Source organism: Mustela lutreola, chromosome 8 (assembly GCF_030435805.1).
Source record: "Mustela lutreola isolate mMusLut2 chromosome 8, mMusLut2.pri, whole genome shotgun sequence".
NCBI lineage: Eukaryota > Metazoa > Chordata > Mammalia > Carnivora > Mustelidae > Mustela > Mustela lutreola.
Window position 1 is genome coordinate 84,388,483 of NC_081297.1, and position 18,608 is coordinate 84,407,090.

Here is an 18,608-nt window from a genome sequence, read left to right on the forward strand (position 1 = left end):
GTCAGGGTGCCTCAGTCTTCCTGCTGACCTCCACATGTCAAATAGCTGTTCATCTGCTCCTATCATGTCAGAAGCCTTCCTTATCTATTGGACTTGGTCCAGAAGAAGTCAGTCATGGACCAAACCGTTTGGGCCAGGGTATTAGCCACCTCGTTTTTGTTTGAGTCGGGCCACTCCCCATTACAAAGCATCTGTATTATATGAATTTGGTTAGGTCAGACTGTCCCAGTTTTTAAGCTCCTCATGTTTTGCTGCTTTTCTCCTGCCCCTTTACTATAAAAACCACACATTTGTTAGTTTGTTTCAGTGTCCTAACTGGTAGGACAACTGGGTAAGGACAGACAATATTCTGCCTTTTGGTGATATGTGGGGCAAGACCAAGAATACATTTCATCTAAAAGGAGGGACAAATATCAATGGAGGAAGATATGGACTATCAAGAAGAGATGCCAAAACTATTGATTATCTTCGTGGAAAAAAGAATGTAAGACCTTTGCTTACTAAATTCCAGGCTAACTAAAAACCTAAATGGGAAAAATAAAAACTCTGAAGCTTCTAAATAAAATATAATGTTCCATTCAGAAGACTTTCTTTATAGAGGACACAAAACACTGCACAACAAAATTAGAAAGTTAGTAAGTTTGACTACATTTAAAAAATTTTTTTAATAAACATATAATATATTTTTAACCCCCGGGGTACAGGTATGTGACTCGCCAGTTTTACACTCTTCACAGCACTCAAGTTTGACTATATGAAACTTAAAATTTCTGTAAGGCAAAGCAAAGATATATAACCTAATTGAGAAGATGCGCTATAGCCCAGGGAAGATATTTGCCACACACTTACACACATACATACATAAACAAAAGCAGAGACCTTTCATGCCTTCCTGACGTGGATCCTATACCTCCCTCCTCACTTTCTTTTCTCCAGCCAGACTAGCATCCTCGGTGTTTCTACAACCGAAGAAGCACTTTCCTACCTCAGGGCATTTGCTCTAGCTGTTTCCACTGCCTAGAATGCCCTTACCCCAGATAACCACTTGGCTAATATCCTCACTCTTTTTAAGTCTTTGCTCACTTTCTCAGCGAGGCCTGTCCTGAACATCCTGTTTAGCTCAGCAAACTGCCCTGTTCTCCTAATCCCAATCTTTTCACTCTGCTTCTTTATTCCATAGCACTCATTTCTTCTCACAACTATGGCCCCTATTTATGTATTATGCTTAATACAGGTTTTCCACATTTCCTTCCATTAGCGTCAAAGCTCGTGGGGGCAGGGATCATTCTCTATTTTGTTTACTGGTGTAACAAATACTAGCCACTAGTATAACCACTCAAAATATTTGTAGGAACCCAGAAATATTGGAATGAAAGAATGGATGGCCACTACTGGAGGTCAGAGCTTACCCATCATTGTGTCACAGTACTCTGATGGGCTACCAATGGGTTAGAGATGTGCTGGGACATTGACACTCTCAGCCCTTGAGGCAGGGTCTATGGCAGAAGACCTGGACAGCTGTGTCTTATTGTATGTGGCCTCCTCTGTTTATCTCAATGTTCCTCATAATATTGCTGACTTCCCATGTGCCAGGATGTTTAAAAGTTCAAGAAACACTGCAATGGCTAAGCTGTGCCTTGCCTTGTGAAAACACACACATTGTCCACTTTCACCCTCTTAGGTAGAATGCTTGGGTTACTCCCTGGAAGTGCCTCTGTATTTCCATGTCCATATTCCCCCAGTTCAATCAAGCATTGGTTCAATGACGATGTGTGTCGTTGATCAAAGAATTTTTTTTTTAAACAGATGATTTTATGCCATTAGCTGCATATTTTAGAACATAAAGAATGTATGTTAAGTGAATAAAAGAATTAATATGTAATAAAGGAGTGGGGGAAATATTTAAAATGTTAAAATAATTGGTGGTGTGGAGTGCAATGGTGAGAAAATTAGGTCTGAAAGGTGGTATGAATGTTTATGCCTGGTTGCTCTGATGGAGGTTCCTTAAGAGGGAAGAAGTGTGGTCAGGGAAGAAGGGCAGATAATGGAAGATCTTCCATACAAAGACATCAAAGTCTAGGGATCTGCTTCCCAAAATAATTCTCCTGGCCCGCTTATTTATCACAAAGAGAACTCTTAACATCCCTTCTAGGTTTATCCTAACCTGAGTATAAGGAGGGTCATAGTACTAGATTTTTCTGTACTAGGTTTCTAAAAAAAAAACAGTATCATGGGGCAATAGGTAAGGTGTTGGCTGCAGGGTGAGTGGGTATTCAACCAGAACTGTAAAGGGCTGACAGGCGATGAGCCAGAGATGGAGAATCAAGACCAAAAAAGCCAGGGGAAGCCTGGGAAGTTGGTTGGATTTGGGAGCGCCCGGAATCTGGCAAGCACTAGAGATCTTGTGGCCAAGAGTTAGGCGGAAGCCAGGAAACTCTGGGTTCATGAGGTGAAGGCTAAATGGGGTGGGGAGCAAGAGTTAGGAACAAGGCAGCAGGAACCAGCAACAGGGATGTCTTGAAACCAAGACAACTACTTCTGCCAAGAAGCCTCAGGTATGCCTCTTGCCAAGGCAAAATGCAGCATCTGGAACTGTGCTCCCAGGCCTGCAGGTGGGAGCGGTGTGAAGAAGCTAGCATGGCTCAATGGCCAGGATGGAACTACATCCAAGGGAAGGTTCTGGCGTTCAGACTCTCTGAGAAGTCATCTCCCTTTTCCTTTTTCTAGATTTTATGCAGCATGGAAGGATGAAAGTTATATGTACTGTGACAACCTGTTTGGAATTTTGGGGGCAGTCATCAGTTTCAAGCATTCCATCCCCTAATGGAGGTGGCCCCATATTGCTTCCTCCTTTGGCATCTCTCGTGTTACTCTGATCCCTTTGAACCTCACTTTGATTTAGAAACTTTGGGACACACATGCCAGTAAGCCAGACATAATGCACGATCTCTAATGTCCCTTCAACAATAGGGTATGGCTAGGGGAGTCCTGACTGTCAACTCTGAGGACTCAAGGCAAGGTTGGTAATGTGTAAGTGGGGGGGAGTTCAGGATGGGACACACTCAGGATCTGACTGTCATGCAAAGGACCTAGGTTCTCTATTTGTGATTTTAAGAATCAGTTGATGTAATAAACATGGTTTCTTCATCCATCTATCCAATTAATATTTACTGAATGCCAGGTCTGTGCTTCTTCCTACCAGTGTTAACCTGACTCTTGGACAAGCCTGGATTTTTTAATTGTGCCATTGAACTCCTTTTCCCTTTAGCTGACACTTAGCTCTCTGAATGGATTTTGCTGTAGCTTTATGTTATTCTTACCTCCTGCAGGCTTTTCTGGTATCTTCATTTCTAATCACTAGGCAGGCATCTAGAAGTTGGCTGCTAGCCTTCCATGTTTTTTTTTTTGGGGGGGGGGGTTCTATTACATATTCCAAAACAAGAAGGCATTTCCAAGGAAGATGAAAACTCAAGGAGTGGACAAAGTAGCCTGTACTCCAGCTCCAAAGACATTAGGACTTGGTATTCCTGCCCCTTTGAGCCATGAAGGCATATGCTACTTAGGTGACATGATTGGACCCTGGGGACAGATGTGTCAGATCAAGTAGATCTGATCTGGCAAAAGATAACTAGAAGAGACAATAATAAGGATGGTGATAATTTGGGAGTCACTGTAGCATAGTTATCAGGGAGGATGCAGACTTAAAAGTCAAGAAGACACAAGTTCAAATAACAGTGGTGACACTTACTATCTGTAATCCTGACCAAGTTTACGTAACGTTTAGGTCTTAATTTCTTCATCTTTGATATGAAAATAAGGACACCTACCTCAGAGTGAGCATTGCTTTGAAGATTAAATAAACAAGGTCATGTATTTGAAGTGCCTGGAGGATGAGTCATGTGGTCACAACAAAAAGTTGGTGCTTACTAAAGGGCAGGTTGTAATCGGCATAACTGCCTGTACTGAGCAACTATGATGCTCTAGATTGTCACTGCATGACAATGTTTACTGTCACCCAGGGGGTAAGACTTACTCCATTTACTCCATAGAACTGAGGACCCTGTTGCTTAGGGAAATGACATGAATTATTCGGGGTCACACAATAAGAGATAACTGGGCCAGGCAGATGAGTACAGGAAAAGCAAATGAACATTTATGGAACACAGTACCAAATACTGTATCAGATGCACTATAAGCATTAATTCATTGAATTATAATAATCCTAGGAGATAAGCATTACAATCCCATTTTATATGAGGAAATCGCAATTTTATAGAGGCCTAGATGTAGAGAGTTAGGATTCTAGCCCAAATCCAGCTGTTCCCAAAGATTATGATCTTTTCATCTTGAAAGGAAGGAGGGAAGTTAAGGCTCTGACTTTGTCCATCATGAAATTAAGTTTGTCCATATCTCCTCTGATGGTTTGCTTTGCTTCCATTCTCAGACACCCCATTTGTACCCCAGTAAAAGTGAGACCTGGTCTCCCAGGGGGATTAAAGTCTGTGGGCATTCTTGATGCCTGGTCACTGAGAGAAGCAGTATCCTTGGTTTGTGGGGTCCAGGCAAATGTGTCATATCATTTAGAGCAGATGGTGTCCAGACCTGGGCACAACACCAAGCTTTAAGAATGACAAAGAAAACCCCCTATTTTGGGTGCCTGGTTGGCTCAGTGGGTTAAGCCTCTGCCTTCGGGTCAGGTCCTTGGATCGAGTCCTGCATCGGGCTCTCTGCTTGGCAGGGAGCCTGCTTCCTCCTCTCTCTCTCTCTCTCTCTCTGCCTGCCTTTCTGCCTATTTGTGATCTCTGTCAAATAAATAAATAAAATCTTAAAAAAAAAAAAAAGAGAAAACCCCCTATTTTATCTCGAGAAACTGAGAATATTACTTTTCAGGAAAAAAAGTGAAAATAAATAAAAAGGAAAGAGAAGGAAACTCAGGTCAGATGGGGCTACTTAAGTCTGGCAAGTTGCCACTTTAGCTTGCTCTCTTCCCAGGATGGCTCCATCCTGATTCAGAATCTTCTAGGGCTTCCATAGACACTGGCAATGTGACTACTAAAGGAAGCAGGAAGAGAAAGTAGAGTTCTTCACCAGGTGTGCTGTGACAAAAAGCAGGAGGGTGAGGAGGCCAGAAGAAAAACAAGTGCTCTTGGAAAGTCTCCATCTGATTTCTGTTTATGACCCTCACAATGACAGGAGTGGGTTCGTTGGTGTGCTCAGAGGAAGGGGGTCTTATGCCCCAGCCCTGTGCTGGGACTTTATTTTCATTTACTGAGCATTAAGTACATAGTTATCAAGTACCTACTGTGTGCTGGATAGAATACAGCTGTGAGGACTCAAAGTCACTGCCCTCCTGGGCATTCTAATGGGAGGGAGCGGCCTTAGACAATTAACTAAGTAAGTAACATAGAGTATGTTGTAAGATGATAACTGTCCTGAAGAAAAACAAAGTTAAAAAAAAGTGGGGATTGGTATAGGTACAGGCTTCCAGGGGGAAAAAAGTGGGGATTGGGAGTGCCAGTTCAATCACTTTGAGAGAAAGGTATTCTTATTATCTTAAGTTCTCAGGCAAGGAAACGGAGGCCAGGAGGAGTTCAGTTCTTGAGGCCACATAGCCGAGTAGTGAAGTTTCAGCTATAAACCAGCTCTGTTTGAATGAAGCTTATAATCTTTCTTTTTAATTTTTGAAGTGCCAACTTTTTATTTTAAAGGACATTAAAAAAATCCTACCATCTGTTATCACCATCATTCTATAAAATAAATGATTAAAATCTTTAGCTTTTTGTTGCTCATTTTCTTCTTTATACTTCTTTGCTGTAGCTGTGTGTTGAAACAAAGGAAGATTGGAAAGGGCAAGACAATTTCTTCTTCAGAAGTCTTTTCTAAGGGCCTGGTGGGCGGTGACAGAATTCCTTAGCGTATGCCAATAGAGAACGAATGTACACTATATGGGTCAGTTAAGAAATGCTCTTTCTCCTGCTAGAAGCAAAGATGTTTTTGAGGTCTGCATTTCAGCCTCAGGGCCGAAGATGAGCTAGAACAAAAATTCAAAAAAATTCTATTTAAGATAACTTGTATTTCCATTGTGTGCAAACGCATGGGAGAGTTTGCATTAAAGTTCTGAACTTTGCTGTTGACAAGCATTGTTACCAATCAGTAGCCCATATCCAGCATTGTGGTCATCATTTGATCTTTTATTAAAGAAAATTCTTCCAAAAATATTAATTTAAAAATTAATGTCAACACTTTCTGACATTCCATCCCTGAACGCTGAAGAAGAAAAAAGTTTTAGAGTTTTTTAATAATCTTGGTAAATATTATTTGAACTTTACTTCAAGCCAAAACAAGTTTCATGGGGGAAAAAAAATCCTTTCTTTGGCCATGGGTAATAAATTTGGCCAGGAGGGCCTGGAAGCAAGAAATTGAACATGCTAAATACTAAGTGGGCATTCATACCCACGGACATCAGGATTTTCAGAGACATTTATTCCATTCCCCTAAAATGAGACATGTTTTCAAGAAAATCCTCAATTCTTGTCCACCATCTTTTTGTCTCCTTAGTAGGTGTGCGGATATAATGCATGGGCTTTTTTTTTTTTTTTAAACATTTGGCGGTTAATAAAAAAAGCCACTGACTGGACACATTATCCAGTGTTCTTCATGTTTGGTGGAAAGAAGAAAGAACTGGGAGGCTAATGATTCACTCTAAATCCAAACATCTCTCTCCAAAATCAAGTTTTTTTAAGGATTAATGAGCATGTGTGTATGTGGGGGGTAGACATGTGCGCGCGCGTGGGCACATACGTGTACGTGTAGCAAGTAATGTGTCAACTAAGTTTTCCATCTTTTCCTGTAAATGGAGCTTTTCTTTTTTTTTTTTTTTTCTTCACTGTGGCTTATGAGGAAGAGATCTCAAGAGTTTGAAATACCAGATAGGATTCCACAAAAAGAGGGTGTTTACTTTCTTTTATCCGCTTGAGTAAGTAGAGCACAAAGGAAGACAGAGAAGCAAAAGCAAGGGAGGAGGAAGAGGGTGGAAGGACAAAAAGAAAAGTGGTTGGGGGTTATCGGGGCTCTGGATTGGCTCAGAGGTGCAGAAGAATGAAAACCCCTAAAGAACTGGCCACTAATTCTTTCAACCCCGGGTGCCTGCTAAACCCAATCCAAGAAAATGAGTACAGAAGGTGAAATGGATTTAGTCTAGCAACATTACCTGGTAAAAGAAGAAAACAATCAACTTTTGTTTCCTCCCATGATAGAAGTTAGATCTCTTCCCTGTGAAGCATGGGAGGAGAAGCCACTTAACCTGGGCTTACAGTCTGACTCTGCTCTCTCCAGCTGGTTGGCCCTGGACGAGCCATTTGGAATCCTTCACCTACAACACGTTGGCAGTAATATTACTTTTCATTCCTAATTCATACAGTTGCCTTGAGGACCAAATGAAATAATTTGTTGTATGTTCTTTCAGCAAAGTTTATCAGGTACCTGTTGTAAGAAGATGGACAGACTCCTGCCTCATGAACCATACTTTCTAGGTATATTCTAAGTATATTTCAGTATATGTTGCAATGTATGAAATATGTATATATGTATATATATGCACATATATAAATGCACACGTATATACACATATATACATACTATTCAGTATAGTAATATACGGAAACATACTTTATTTTGTGAAGATAGTTATTGTGTTACTATCACATGTAGTAGAAGTTAATAAGAGCATCTTCTTGTGGACCACACAAGATGTGTATTTGTGTGTAGATATGTAAATGATAAACTTAATTTAACAGCATATGTGGTTGGTTGGCATGTTACCTCCCTGACAGTTGGCTACATCCAGCTTATTTCTATTCATTTAAGTTTCCCAGCAGATAACTGGTGCTGTCATAAAAAGAACACCTTGGGAAGAGGAGCAGGAACATTTGTAGGTAACCCAACTGAAGATTGCTATTAACTGCTTCGGTCAGTTTCAATAGAACATTCATACCCAGAGAGGGTCATTGCTCTCAGACTCACTGAGTCAGATGCTGTAGATTGCCTTTCTTTAGCTGGGGCATTGCCTTTCTCAAAGGCAGTAAAATCACTGCTATGGTTGTTAATATCTGAATAAAATACAGTCAGAATTTGCTCTTGCCAGAAACTGCAGGGTTTCTGGAAAAGGATCAAGAGTCTCTTAGCCTGTCTACAGCCATACCACCCTGAACGCGCCCGATCTCGTCTGATCTCGGAAGAGTCTCTTAGCCTTCTTGCCCTCATCCATTCCTATTCCAGTTTTTTCAGATAGTTTACCACAAGGTGGAGGTAGCCAAAGTCAGGGGCAATGGAGGTTCATTAACTCCCAGAACAATCACCCTGGACCTGACCCCAGCTGTTGGGAGTGATGAGAAAGAGGAGAGGAGAGATGATCCTGTCAGGGATGGAGATTTGTCAAGTGAAAAATAGTTCTGTAAATTATTCTTATTTCCATTTTGTAGAAATGAGAGTGAAAGTTCTGGTTAAAGATCTAATAGAGGTGATTGTGAAGACATACATTCTTAGAATTACTTTTCTTTTGCAACGTTCTATTCCCGAAAGTTGTGATGTTGCCCTATGGTGCTTGTTGCATGATATTTTAAGTTTGCTCTTTGAAAGCACTTTCCTTACCCATCCAATTTCCACAACCACATCTCTCCCTGGACACCAAAAAGAAAAAAAAATCAATGTGAAAAATGGGAGGAATGGAATGAGTAGAATGAAGTATAGCATTGATTTTATTTCATTCTGTTTAATCCCATCTGTACTACTACTACTAATTGTGCTAATAATCCATAGCACTTAGTGACTGCTGCGTGCCAGACATTTGTTAATTGCTTTACATGCTTTATTTTAATTAGTTCACTCAACCTCCTGAAGTAGATTTGAGTAGTATTCCCATTTCACAGTTGAGGGAACAAGCTTAAAGAATGGAATAGCTTGCCCAAGCCACCCAGCTGGAGAGTGTGAAAGCCAGGATTTGAAGCTATGACTTAATTCCATGGTGTTAATCACTTAGCCATTCTGCCTTGCCTTAAATTCCGTCTTTAACCTCTTCTTCCTTTCTTTCTTTCCACCCTACTCCTCAACTGTAGTCCTTCACGCCCATCAGATAACTAAAGAACCAAATGGTAATGTTAACTAAAAACAACAATCTAAAAAAGTAAAATCTAAAACACACAGAACATCAATATTTTTTCTTACTCTTCTAAGTTTGCAGAGACATATGTATCATTTCATGATGGCTCAAGAGCAGAGCCAGTCTTTTAGTTAGACTGTAGCAACCCTACAGTGGGCTTAAATGATAACACTTCTTGCACATCCTCAAAGCAGATTTTAGGCATGGAAAAGAACTTGCACTTATTAGGGTCTGGTTTCTAAAGGCTTTGCTCTTGCCAAGAACAGCACTGTGAGATGATTACGGGCCATTGGTGGTCTATGGCAACCAAAGTGACAGGGCTTTTCATTGCTTCCCAAGAAGAAAGACAGCAAATATCTGAAGACTTAAATGAAAAAAATTCCAACTTGATTAAATGAAGTAGAAAACAAAGAGTTGAGTGATGCTTCCAGAAAGATTTGCAAAAGTGAAAAGAGCAAATATAAGTGACTCTGAAAAAAAATATAAAATACCCCAAAGAAACGTCTCCATACTTATGATGAATAATGTCTTGAGTGTTTTTTAAAGCAGTAGTTCCATTGGCTGGGAGTGGTTCAGCTTGTTCCATTGGGATTGGGGTGGTCTAAGAAAGGGAAGGGCTTCCATGTTTCAAAGTTGGATGGGGGTGTAAAGAGCATGGCTCCAGGTGAGGGAATGAGCAAAAACAATATGAATTTACAATGCGCTAATCCTACATACAGCCTCTACCAGATGCCAGGCTTGAATTAGATCAGCATGGAAAATTTTGGTTTGCCCAGTTCACTGCATCTCATCTGTGTGGGGCATTTAAAGTATATGTCTGGCAGATGTATTTGGACTATTATTAAGTTATATGGTGAATATATAAAATCTATTTTTTAAAAATTGATACTTAATATTTTTGCCAGCAATTCACACATTATCCACTAAACTGGAGTGGAGACATGGTATTATGCCCTTTACAAGCTCTTTCTTCTCATAGGCTCAGCCAGAGGTCTCTCCACAAGTATAACAATGGCCTCCAGGCTCGGAAGTAGAAGCCTGCTCCAAGAATTCCCTTACTACTAAAATCACAGAGTTTTCTTTTCTTTCTCCTTCATTCCCTTTTTCATTCCAGTTGCACTGCAAATTCCACTGGCCTAGACCTCCTCTAAGGGGATGTCTGGTATTGTGTCTTGGTGTCTTGGAAAGAAAAAAGGTACGAGAAAGAGTTTCTCTCAAAGGCAGCCCTCTCAGTTATTTATATTCCAGACCAGAGGCAGATATGTCTCCATACTATGAGCATGTGAACAAGAATAATATCTTCCTATGACTGGGTGTTAATGTACTTTTCTAACTTACTGAATCATCAACAGTAATAATAGTTTGGTATCAATGTGACTTTTTCACTTACAGAGGATGCTAAAGATTATTTCTAAGTAGCTTCTGAGCACTTCCCATTATACTTAACTGCTGGCACACTGCAAGTGTTCAGAAAATGTTCATTCCCTTTCTCTCCTTTCATTTATCTTTTTCTTATTTTCTCATTCATTTCTCCTCCTCTACTTCCATTTTTCTTCATTTTGCCAATTTTTATCTTTTCTCCTTTCCTTCCGCTGGTGGCCCTCTGACTTGGAGAAGTTCCTGAGGTCTTCTGTCTAGACCTGTGCTGTTCAATATGGCAGCCACCAGCCCCAAGTGTCTATGGAGTACTAGACATATGGCTGATTTGAGATGAGCTTTGAGTGTGCAGTGCACCCTAGATTTAAAAGACTCAGTATGAATAAAGGACAGAAAATATTTCAGCAATAATTTTCATAATAATTACATGTTAAAATGATATATTAGATATGTTAGGTTAAATAATATATATTAAAAGTAATTTTGACTTTTTCTTATTACTGATTTGTGACTACCAGAAAATTCAATAATTTAATTTAAAAAATTTAAAAATTTCTCTATGTGACTCACACTTTATTTCTATTATAAAGTGCTGACCTAGACTATTTGTGGGGAGGTTTTTTTGGTACTAAGAGAATGATCTGTATATTTGAAAGGCAGCAGATTGCATTGCCCAATCATTGGCAAATTGCATAAATTTACATAACTTTCTTTGGCTTATACAGACCTGGAGATGGAAGAAGATCCAATATTATTCTCCAAAATAGTGTCTTATCTTTTATTTTTTTGAGAGTGGTAGATATATGTCCACTACAGCATTTTCTCATTCAATGTTGGGTATATTCTCCTAGCCCTGAAGATTTTATTGAGATTTAATAACTGTAGTATGCATTAAAAGAGCAATATAAAAACTACGTATCCTAAGCTACATATGTCTTCCCATCACCATAAAGAATCATACTGTGCCTCCCTTGGGAATTCTTCCTCTAAGTTAAAACTGAGAAAACAGTTGGACACAGCCAATAGTTAGTGGCTTTATCCAAGTTACAGATGCTTTGACAGGTCAGAGTTTATCAAATTATAAATCCTTTGGTGATATACAACAATAAACCAGTACGGAGAAAAAGTACAATTAGACTGACTGACAGACATTTCAATTTTTCTTGAAAATCCAGATTAGTAGATCAAAAACAGTAAGATTTAAGTGGAAACATTCTCAGAAATATACTTTATAGCAATTGAGATAGTCAAATGTTTTTGCCAATGTCTAGTTGGGTGAATTAGGTCAAGTCACAGAATTTAACTCTGTCTTGTGTATCTATTTTTAAATATTTATTCACTTTTTAAAATGGAGGTAATACCTGTTCAATGAGAACAATGGATTGAGAAAAATACATAAACCCTTAACAACAACAATTCAAGAGGAAGGAAATGATCACTAAGTAGAAATGCAGGCAGTGAACCATAAACTTTTGAATTTGTTGTCTGGGGGAGCAAAGTTGGTAAACTACTGATCTAGGATAATAAGTGGATGAGAATCAAAAAGAATATTCTGAATATGTGGGTTGGGGAGGAGAGTGGGTGATGGAGGCGGTTAATAAGGGAAGGGTAACTTCTCCAGGTGTAAAATTGATTGCAAAGCAAACATAATTAAGACATAGTAGACCTTCAAGAACATGGAAATCGCTGGAACAAATAAATGGTCCAGAAATTCGTCGAAGACAGGGAACAAATGATCTTTTTAGCCAGTGGTGCTGAAACAACTGGATATCAATATGCAAAAGAGTGAAGTTGGACCTCACATATGCAAAAAGTAACTAAAAATGGAACTTATACCTAAATGAAAGAACTGGGAATATAGAACTCTTAAAAGAAAACATAGGCATAATCTTTGTCACCATGGATTAGGCAATAGTTTTTTAGAAGTAACACTAAAAGCATAAGCAACTAAAGAAAAATATAGGTAACTTGATCTTCATTAAAAAAACATCACTTTTGCATTTTAAAGGACATCATCAAGAACATGAAAAGACAACCCACCGATTGGGAGAAAATAAAGGACTTGTATCCAGAATATATAAATAATTTTTTTTTTTTATCATGAAAAAACTGTATTTAGATTTAGCCAGCTGGACTCAGTTTAGATGATCCCAATTTTGTTGGCAACATCCAAAGCATCATAGTCAGGGGCCAGCCGAACGTATGCCTTCTTCTCTCCATCAGGCCTGATTAAGGTGTTGACCTTGGCTACATCAATGTCATAGAGCTTCTTCACAGCCTGTTTGATCTGGTGCTTGTTGGCCTTGACATCCACAATGAACACAAGTGTGTTGTTGTCTTCTATTTTCTTCATGGCTGACTCAGTAGTCAGGGGGAACTTGATGATGGCATAGTGGTCAAGCTTGTTTCTCCTGGGGGCGCTCTTTCGAGGGTATTTGGGTTGCCTTCGGAGACGCAGAATCTTGGGTCGTCGGAACGTAGGTGATGTGCGGATCTTCTTTTTTTTTTTGTGACTGTGGACGCCTTTCAGCACCGCTTTCTTGGCTTTCAAAGCCTTTGCTTTGGCTTCGGCTTTGGGAGGGGCAGGGGCTTCCTTCTTAGTTTTCGGCGCCATCTTCCAAAAAGGTATAAATAAATTTTTTAACTCAAATACAAAAGGACAAATAGTCTAATTAAAAAATGAGCAGAAAATTTGCATAGGCATTTCTCCAAAGAAGGTAGGCAAATGGCCAATAAGCACATAAAAATGTATTCAACATCATTAGTCATTAGAGAAATACAAATTAAAACCACAATGAAATACAACTTCAGATCCACGTGCATGGCTATAATAAAAAAGATAATAAGAAGTGTTGATGAGGATGTGGAGTAATTGGAACTCTTATACATTGCTAACGAGATTGTAAAATGATACAGTTGCTTTGTACACAGTACAGCAGTTCCTTAAAGTTAAGCCATATGATCCAGATGTTCTATTCCTTGGTATATACCCAAGAGAAAAAATATCTATATATCTACATATCTATATATACACACACATGGAAACCTGTACACAAATGTTTATATTTATATTATTTATGATAGCCAAAAAAGTAGAAGTAAGTCAAATGACCATCCACTAATAAATGGGTAAGCAAAATGTATATACATATAGTAGAATCTTATTTTATTTTATTTTTAAAAAAATGTTTATTTTTTATAATATAATCTTTTTTTAAAGTATTTTTTAAAGGATTGTATTTCTCTGACAGTACAAGTAGGCAGAGCAGCAGGCAGAAGGAGAGGGAGAAGGAGACTCCGTGCTGAACAGAGAACCTGATGTGAGGCTCCATGTGGGGCTTGATGCAGGGCTCAATCCGGGGACCCTGATAACATGACCTGAACTGAAGGCAGATGCTTAACAAATTGAGCCACCCAGGCAAGATGCCCCTACATATATTAGAATCTTTTTTATTTCCCCCTAGGCAAAGAACTTTATTAATCTTATTTCAAACTTTATTCCCAGGCTTCTTCAGCTTAATAAGCTGCAAAGAATGAATTGTGTATAAGCAAAAACTGAAAAGAGCTGCAGTGTCCAAGGGGCTTGGGCTTAAAAATATTAGAGATCTAGATTTTATCAGATCCATGAACAAAATTTTAAAAAGCAGTCATAAAATAGCAGCCCCCAGTAACTTCTTTAAGTTTTATCTTCTTCAGAAGTTGACTCAATTCAGTTTGCTTCATTCTTGGAAGCTTCATCAAAATTCTCCACAAGATCTGGAACTTCATCATCATCATCCTCTCCGGTAGCAAGTGGTGCTTTTCCATCCACAGATTGTTTGGGCAGAGCTTCAGCCAGTCTTCTTAAACTAGTCAGACTGTCTGCACCAAGTTGGTTTAAGATACTGGGTAGCATTTCTGTCAGCTGCTTTGTCTCAGTATGGCCTGTAATGGTGAAAATGTTCGCTGCCAGCGATGCCTGAACTTTGGGGTTGTTAAAGTGGATCACTGTTCCTTGGTTTGTGAACATATTCACTTCTTCAATACCAGAGATATTGTTTACCCCTAACTTCTTTAAGGAGAATTGAAGTTTTTTTTTTATCATCTGCTGTAGCTGTTCTATGAACCACCTTCTTCTTTCAGCGAGCAGTTCCTTTCCCACCAATGCGCACTTGTGCTTGCACTTTGGAGAGTTTCTCCTGGTTCATGATAGTTTCTTTCATCTTGTTGGAGCGGAAATGGGACCGCACGGGGGACTAGGGTTGGCGCTCAGGGGGTCTCGGGCAGACCAGCTGAGATTAGGTGCCCATATATTAGAATCTTATTTGGCCATAAAATGGAATGTAGTACTGATACATGCTACAACATGGATGAATACGGGAAGCAAGTGAAATAAATCAGTCATAAAAAGGCCACTTTTGTATGATTCCATTTACATGAAATGTCCAGAAGAAGCAAATTCATGGAGACAGAAAGTAGATGAGTGGTTGCCAGAGGGTAGGGAAGGGGAGGATGGTGAGTAACTGTTAACAGTGGGTGGTTTCCTTTTGGGGTGATGAAAATGTTCTGAAATTAGGTTGTGATGATGGTTGTGCAATTCTGAATGTACAAAGCCCACTGAGTTGTGCCCTTTAGTGTGAATTATGTTTCAATAAACTTGCTATTAAAATTAGTTCATATAAATGGCTTTAATATATAATTGAGGCATTAAGAATAGTGAGGAAAGATTATTTAATAAATGGTATGGGGACCATCTACTTTACAATTTTGAGAAGGTAATAAATTTGTATCTACACTGTGCTTCAAAATAAATTTCAGCGGGGTTAAAGATTTAAGCATCAAAATTGAATCATAGAAAAAAGCAAAACAAGAAAATAGAAATAAATATTTATACAGCACTTATATATGAAGATAAAATAAATTTCGACACTTAGAAACAATAGAAGAAACCACAAATTAAATGATCAATATAAAAATGACCATGTTAAAAACAAATATATAAAAATTAAGGAGTATATGCTATATATAGAAAAAACACTAACAAGAAAGGAAAATAGAGTGGCATTGCATATTGCACAAGTATGACTGACAAGGGTTAATATCTTTATTATAGAAAAAATAATTTGGCAAGATGTAAAAATAGGGCTGAGGATATAAACAGTGAATGGGGGACTAGGGTTGGCGCTCAGAAACTCCTACAATTCAAGGCAGGACAAAAGTTGCATAATAACATTTGTTATAAAAGGCTATGTGCTGTGGTTGTGCAATAAAAAGAAATATCTATTCAGTCTAGGGTAGGGAAATAGTAAGGGGCAGTGTAAATTAAATGCGGAAAAATATTCATCCATGCATGTAATCAAAGGTATGTGCCTTAATAATTACCCATTCTTCATCTATTAAATTAGCAGACATTATAAGTCTTAAAGAGGATGTGAAGGAATGGTGAAAGTGGTATATTTGCAAGCAGAGATAATCAATGTAAGGCAGATTAACATTAAATGATAATTCTGTCACTTATAAGCTATGCAATCTTGGGTAACTAACACAATTCTGAATTTGTATTATTAACTCTAAAATGGTGATGATTCCTACCTTGTAGCATCGATATGAGGACTGGTATTAAGTTCAAATAATCTAGCTGAGTGCTTGGCATGTACTAACTGTTCAACAAAGTAACGAATATAATATTACTGTTGGTCTTAGAAAGAAAAAGAAAGAAAGAAAGAAAGGGAAAGAAAGAAAAAAGAGAAAGAAATTAATTTAGCAATCATTAATAAGACCATAAGCAATTTGTAAAATAAAATGTTTATATTAATTGATCCAGTAATTCTATTTCTGGCAACATAAATCCTAAGGAAATAATCACTAATACTATTTTTATGGCATTATTTAATAGGAAATAATGTACCATTGTAAGAATGGTTAAATAAATTATGATTCCACTTGCTGGGTGGAAGGATGTGACTGCCCCATGAAGAATGATAATTATGTAGACTATGGAGCTTTCCTTTATAAAAAATTGACACTTCTGTGCACAAAGAATACAATCTACAGAGTGAAAAGGCAACCTGTAGAATGGGAGAAAATATTTTCAAATCATATATTTGATAAAGGATTAATATCCAGAAAATATTAATAGTTCCTATAAACTCAACAACAGTAGGAAAACAACCTGATTAAAAAATGGACAAAGTACTTTAATAGACATTTCTCCGAAGAGAAGAAAATGGACAAAAGTACTTTCAAAGCAGAATCTTGAAGAAATATTTACATCCCCCTCCATATTTGTTGCAGTATGATTCAGAATAACCATGACATGAGAACAATCTAAGTGTTCACCAACTGATGAATATGATATATTATACATATATACACACACACACATACATGTATATGTATACATTTTCTTTATGTGACACATATATGACATACTATGTCACAAAATGTGATATCATATACATGATTATATATATTCCTTTGCATATATATGTGCAGTGAAATATATATATATAGGCAATGAAATATTACTCAGCTTTAAAAAGGAAGAAAATCCTGCCCCATACTACAACCTGGATGAACCACGAAGATATTATATTATGTGAAATAAGCCAGTCACAAAAAGGCATGTGCTGTATGATTCTACTTCTATGAGGTATCTAAGGTAGTCAAATTCATAGAAACTGAAAGTAAAATGGTGGTTGTTAGGGGTGGGGAAGTTGTTGAAGGGCTGTAGAGTTTCAGTTTGGCAAGATGACAAAGTTCTGTCCCAACAGTGTGAATATAACAACACTATTCAATTATACACTTAAAAATGGTTAAAATGGGGACACCTGGGTGACTCAGTGGTTTAATCCGCTGCCTTTGGCTTAGGTCATGATCTCAGTGTCCTGGGATCAAGTCCCTCATGGGGCTCTCTGCTTGACAGGGAACCTGCTTCCCTCTCACTCTCTCTGACTGCCTCTCTACCTACTTGTGATCTCTCTCTGTCAAATAAATAAATAAAATCTTAAAAAAATGGTTAAAATGGTAAATTTTATATTATGTGGTTTTTTTCCACAATTTAAACAATTTTGTACAATAGTAGATATGAATTCAGTGCTTGTCACTGTGCTGGGTGCTACAGCAGGAGGAAAGGTGACTTTGGGGAGGTAAAGGCCACATGATTTATACAGGGCCATTTGGAAGAAGCAAGGAGAAGATTGAAAAATCTTTTTTTTTTTTTTTTTAAGATTTTATTTATACAAGACCAGTGCTCTAACCCCTGAGCTATGGAGCCTTCCCCTAAGATTTTATTTATTTATTTGATAGAGAGATAGAGAGCAGAAGTAAGCAGAGCAGCAGGCAGAGGCAGAGGGAGAAGCAGCAGGGAGCTCCATGCAGGTCTCCATCCCAGGACTTGAGCCAAAGGCAGACACTTGACAGAGGCACTCAGGCGCCCCCATCGAAAATTTTAAAGCATGGATAGAGGATGATTCCATTTACATTTAGAAATATGGGTCTGACTACAGTGTGGAAAATGGATTTGATGAATATTAAATTGTTCACTACAACTATGTAAAAATATGCATGTGAAGGAAAAAACTAAGGGAATTAGTTTATGTTTCCCTTAATTAAAAGAAAATTATTGTTCTTGTCTTCTCTAACCCATAAAGGGTGTAGCCAGCAAAGCCACACAATTTGAAATTTGTAGCAGAATTCTATACCTTTCTCTGGCTTGGCTTACCCTTCCAGTCATGCCAATTGAAGTCCACTTCAGAGGCTGAGTGTCTCCTGTGCTGCCACCTAGTGGTATCTTCCAAGCTGTCAACAGGAATTAAGATTATGCCCATGACATTTTGTTTCATGTCAAATAATCACAGCCCAATCTAAGAATATGGTTGACATTATTCTAGTACATAACCTTAAAGTATGTCTCTGAATACTAGTCTTGATTGGAAGTGGTTGGAGGATGAACCTAGTGATCTCCTTAAATCCCTTCCAGCTTTCTTTCATGTGGCTTAAATTGGAAATAAGATTTTTTTTTTTTTAAATCTGGAACTTTTATATTATCATGGCATAATTCACAATAAGAAATTCTGTTGTTTAGGGCTTTTAA

The 18,608-nt window shown here is 38.2% G+C and overlaps 1 protein-coding gene and 1 pseudogene across 1 annotated transcript; both read right to left on the reverse strand.

The window, feature by feature from the left end:
- Positions 1-12,640: 12,640 nt before the first annotated feature.
- LOC131837959 (large ribosomal subunit protein uL23-like) lies at positions 12,641-13,148 on the reverse strand. The gene has a single exon (XM_059183610.1). The coding sequence runs from the start codon at positions 13,146-13,148 to the stop codon at positions 12,675-12,677; it is 474 nt and encodes a 157-aa protein (XP_059039593.1). The 3' UTR covers positions 12,641-12,674.
- An 851-nt stretch (positions 13,149-13,999) lies between these two features.
- Positions 14,000-14,754, reverse strand: LOC131837960 (transcription factor BTF3-like; annotated as a pseudogene).
- Between the last annotated feature and the right edge of the window lie 3,854 nt (positions 14,755-18,608).

Bases quoted from the DNA above. Each gene is read 5' to 3' on its own strand.
- LOC131837959 (XM_059183610.1), bottom strand. From the start codon at position 13,148: ATGGCGCCGAAAACTAAGAAGGAAGCCCCTGCCCCTCCCAAAGCCGAA.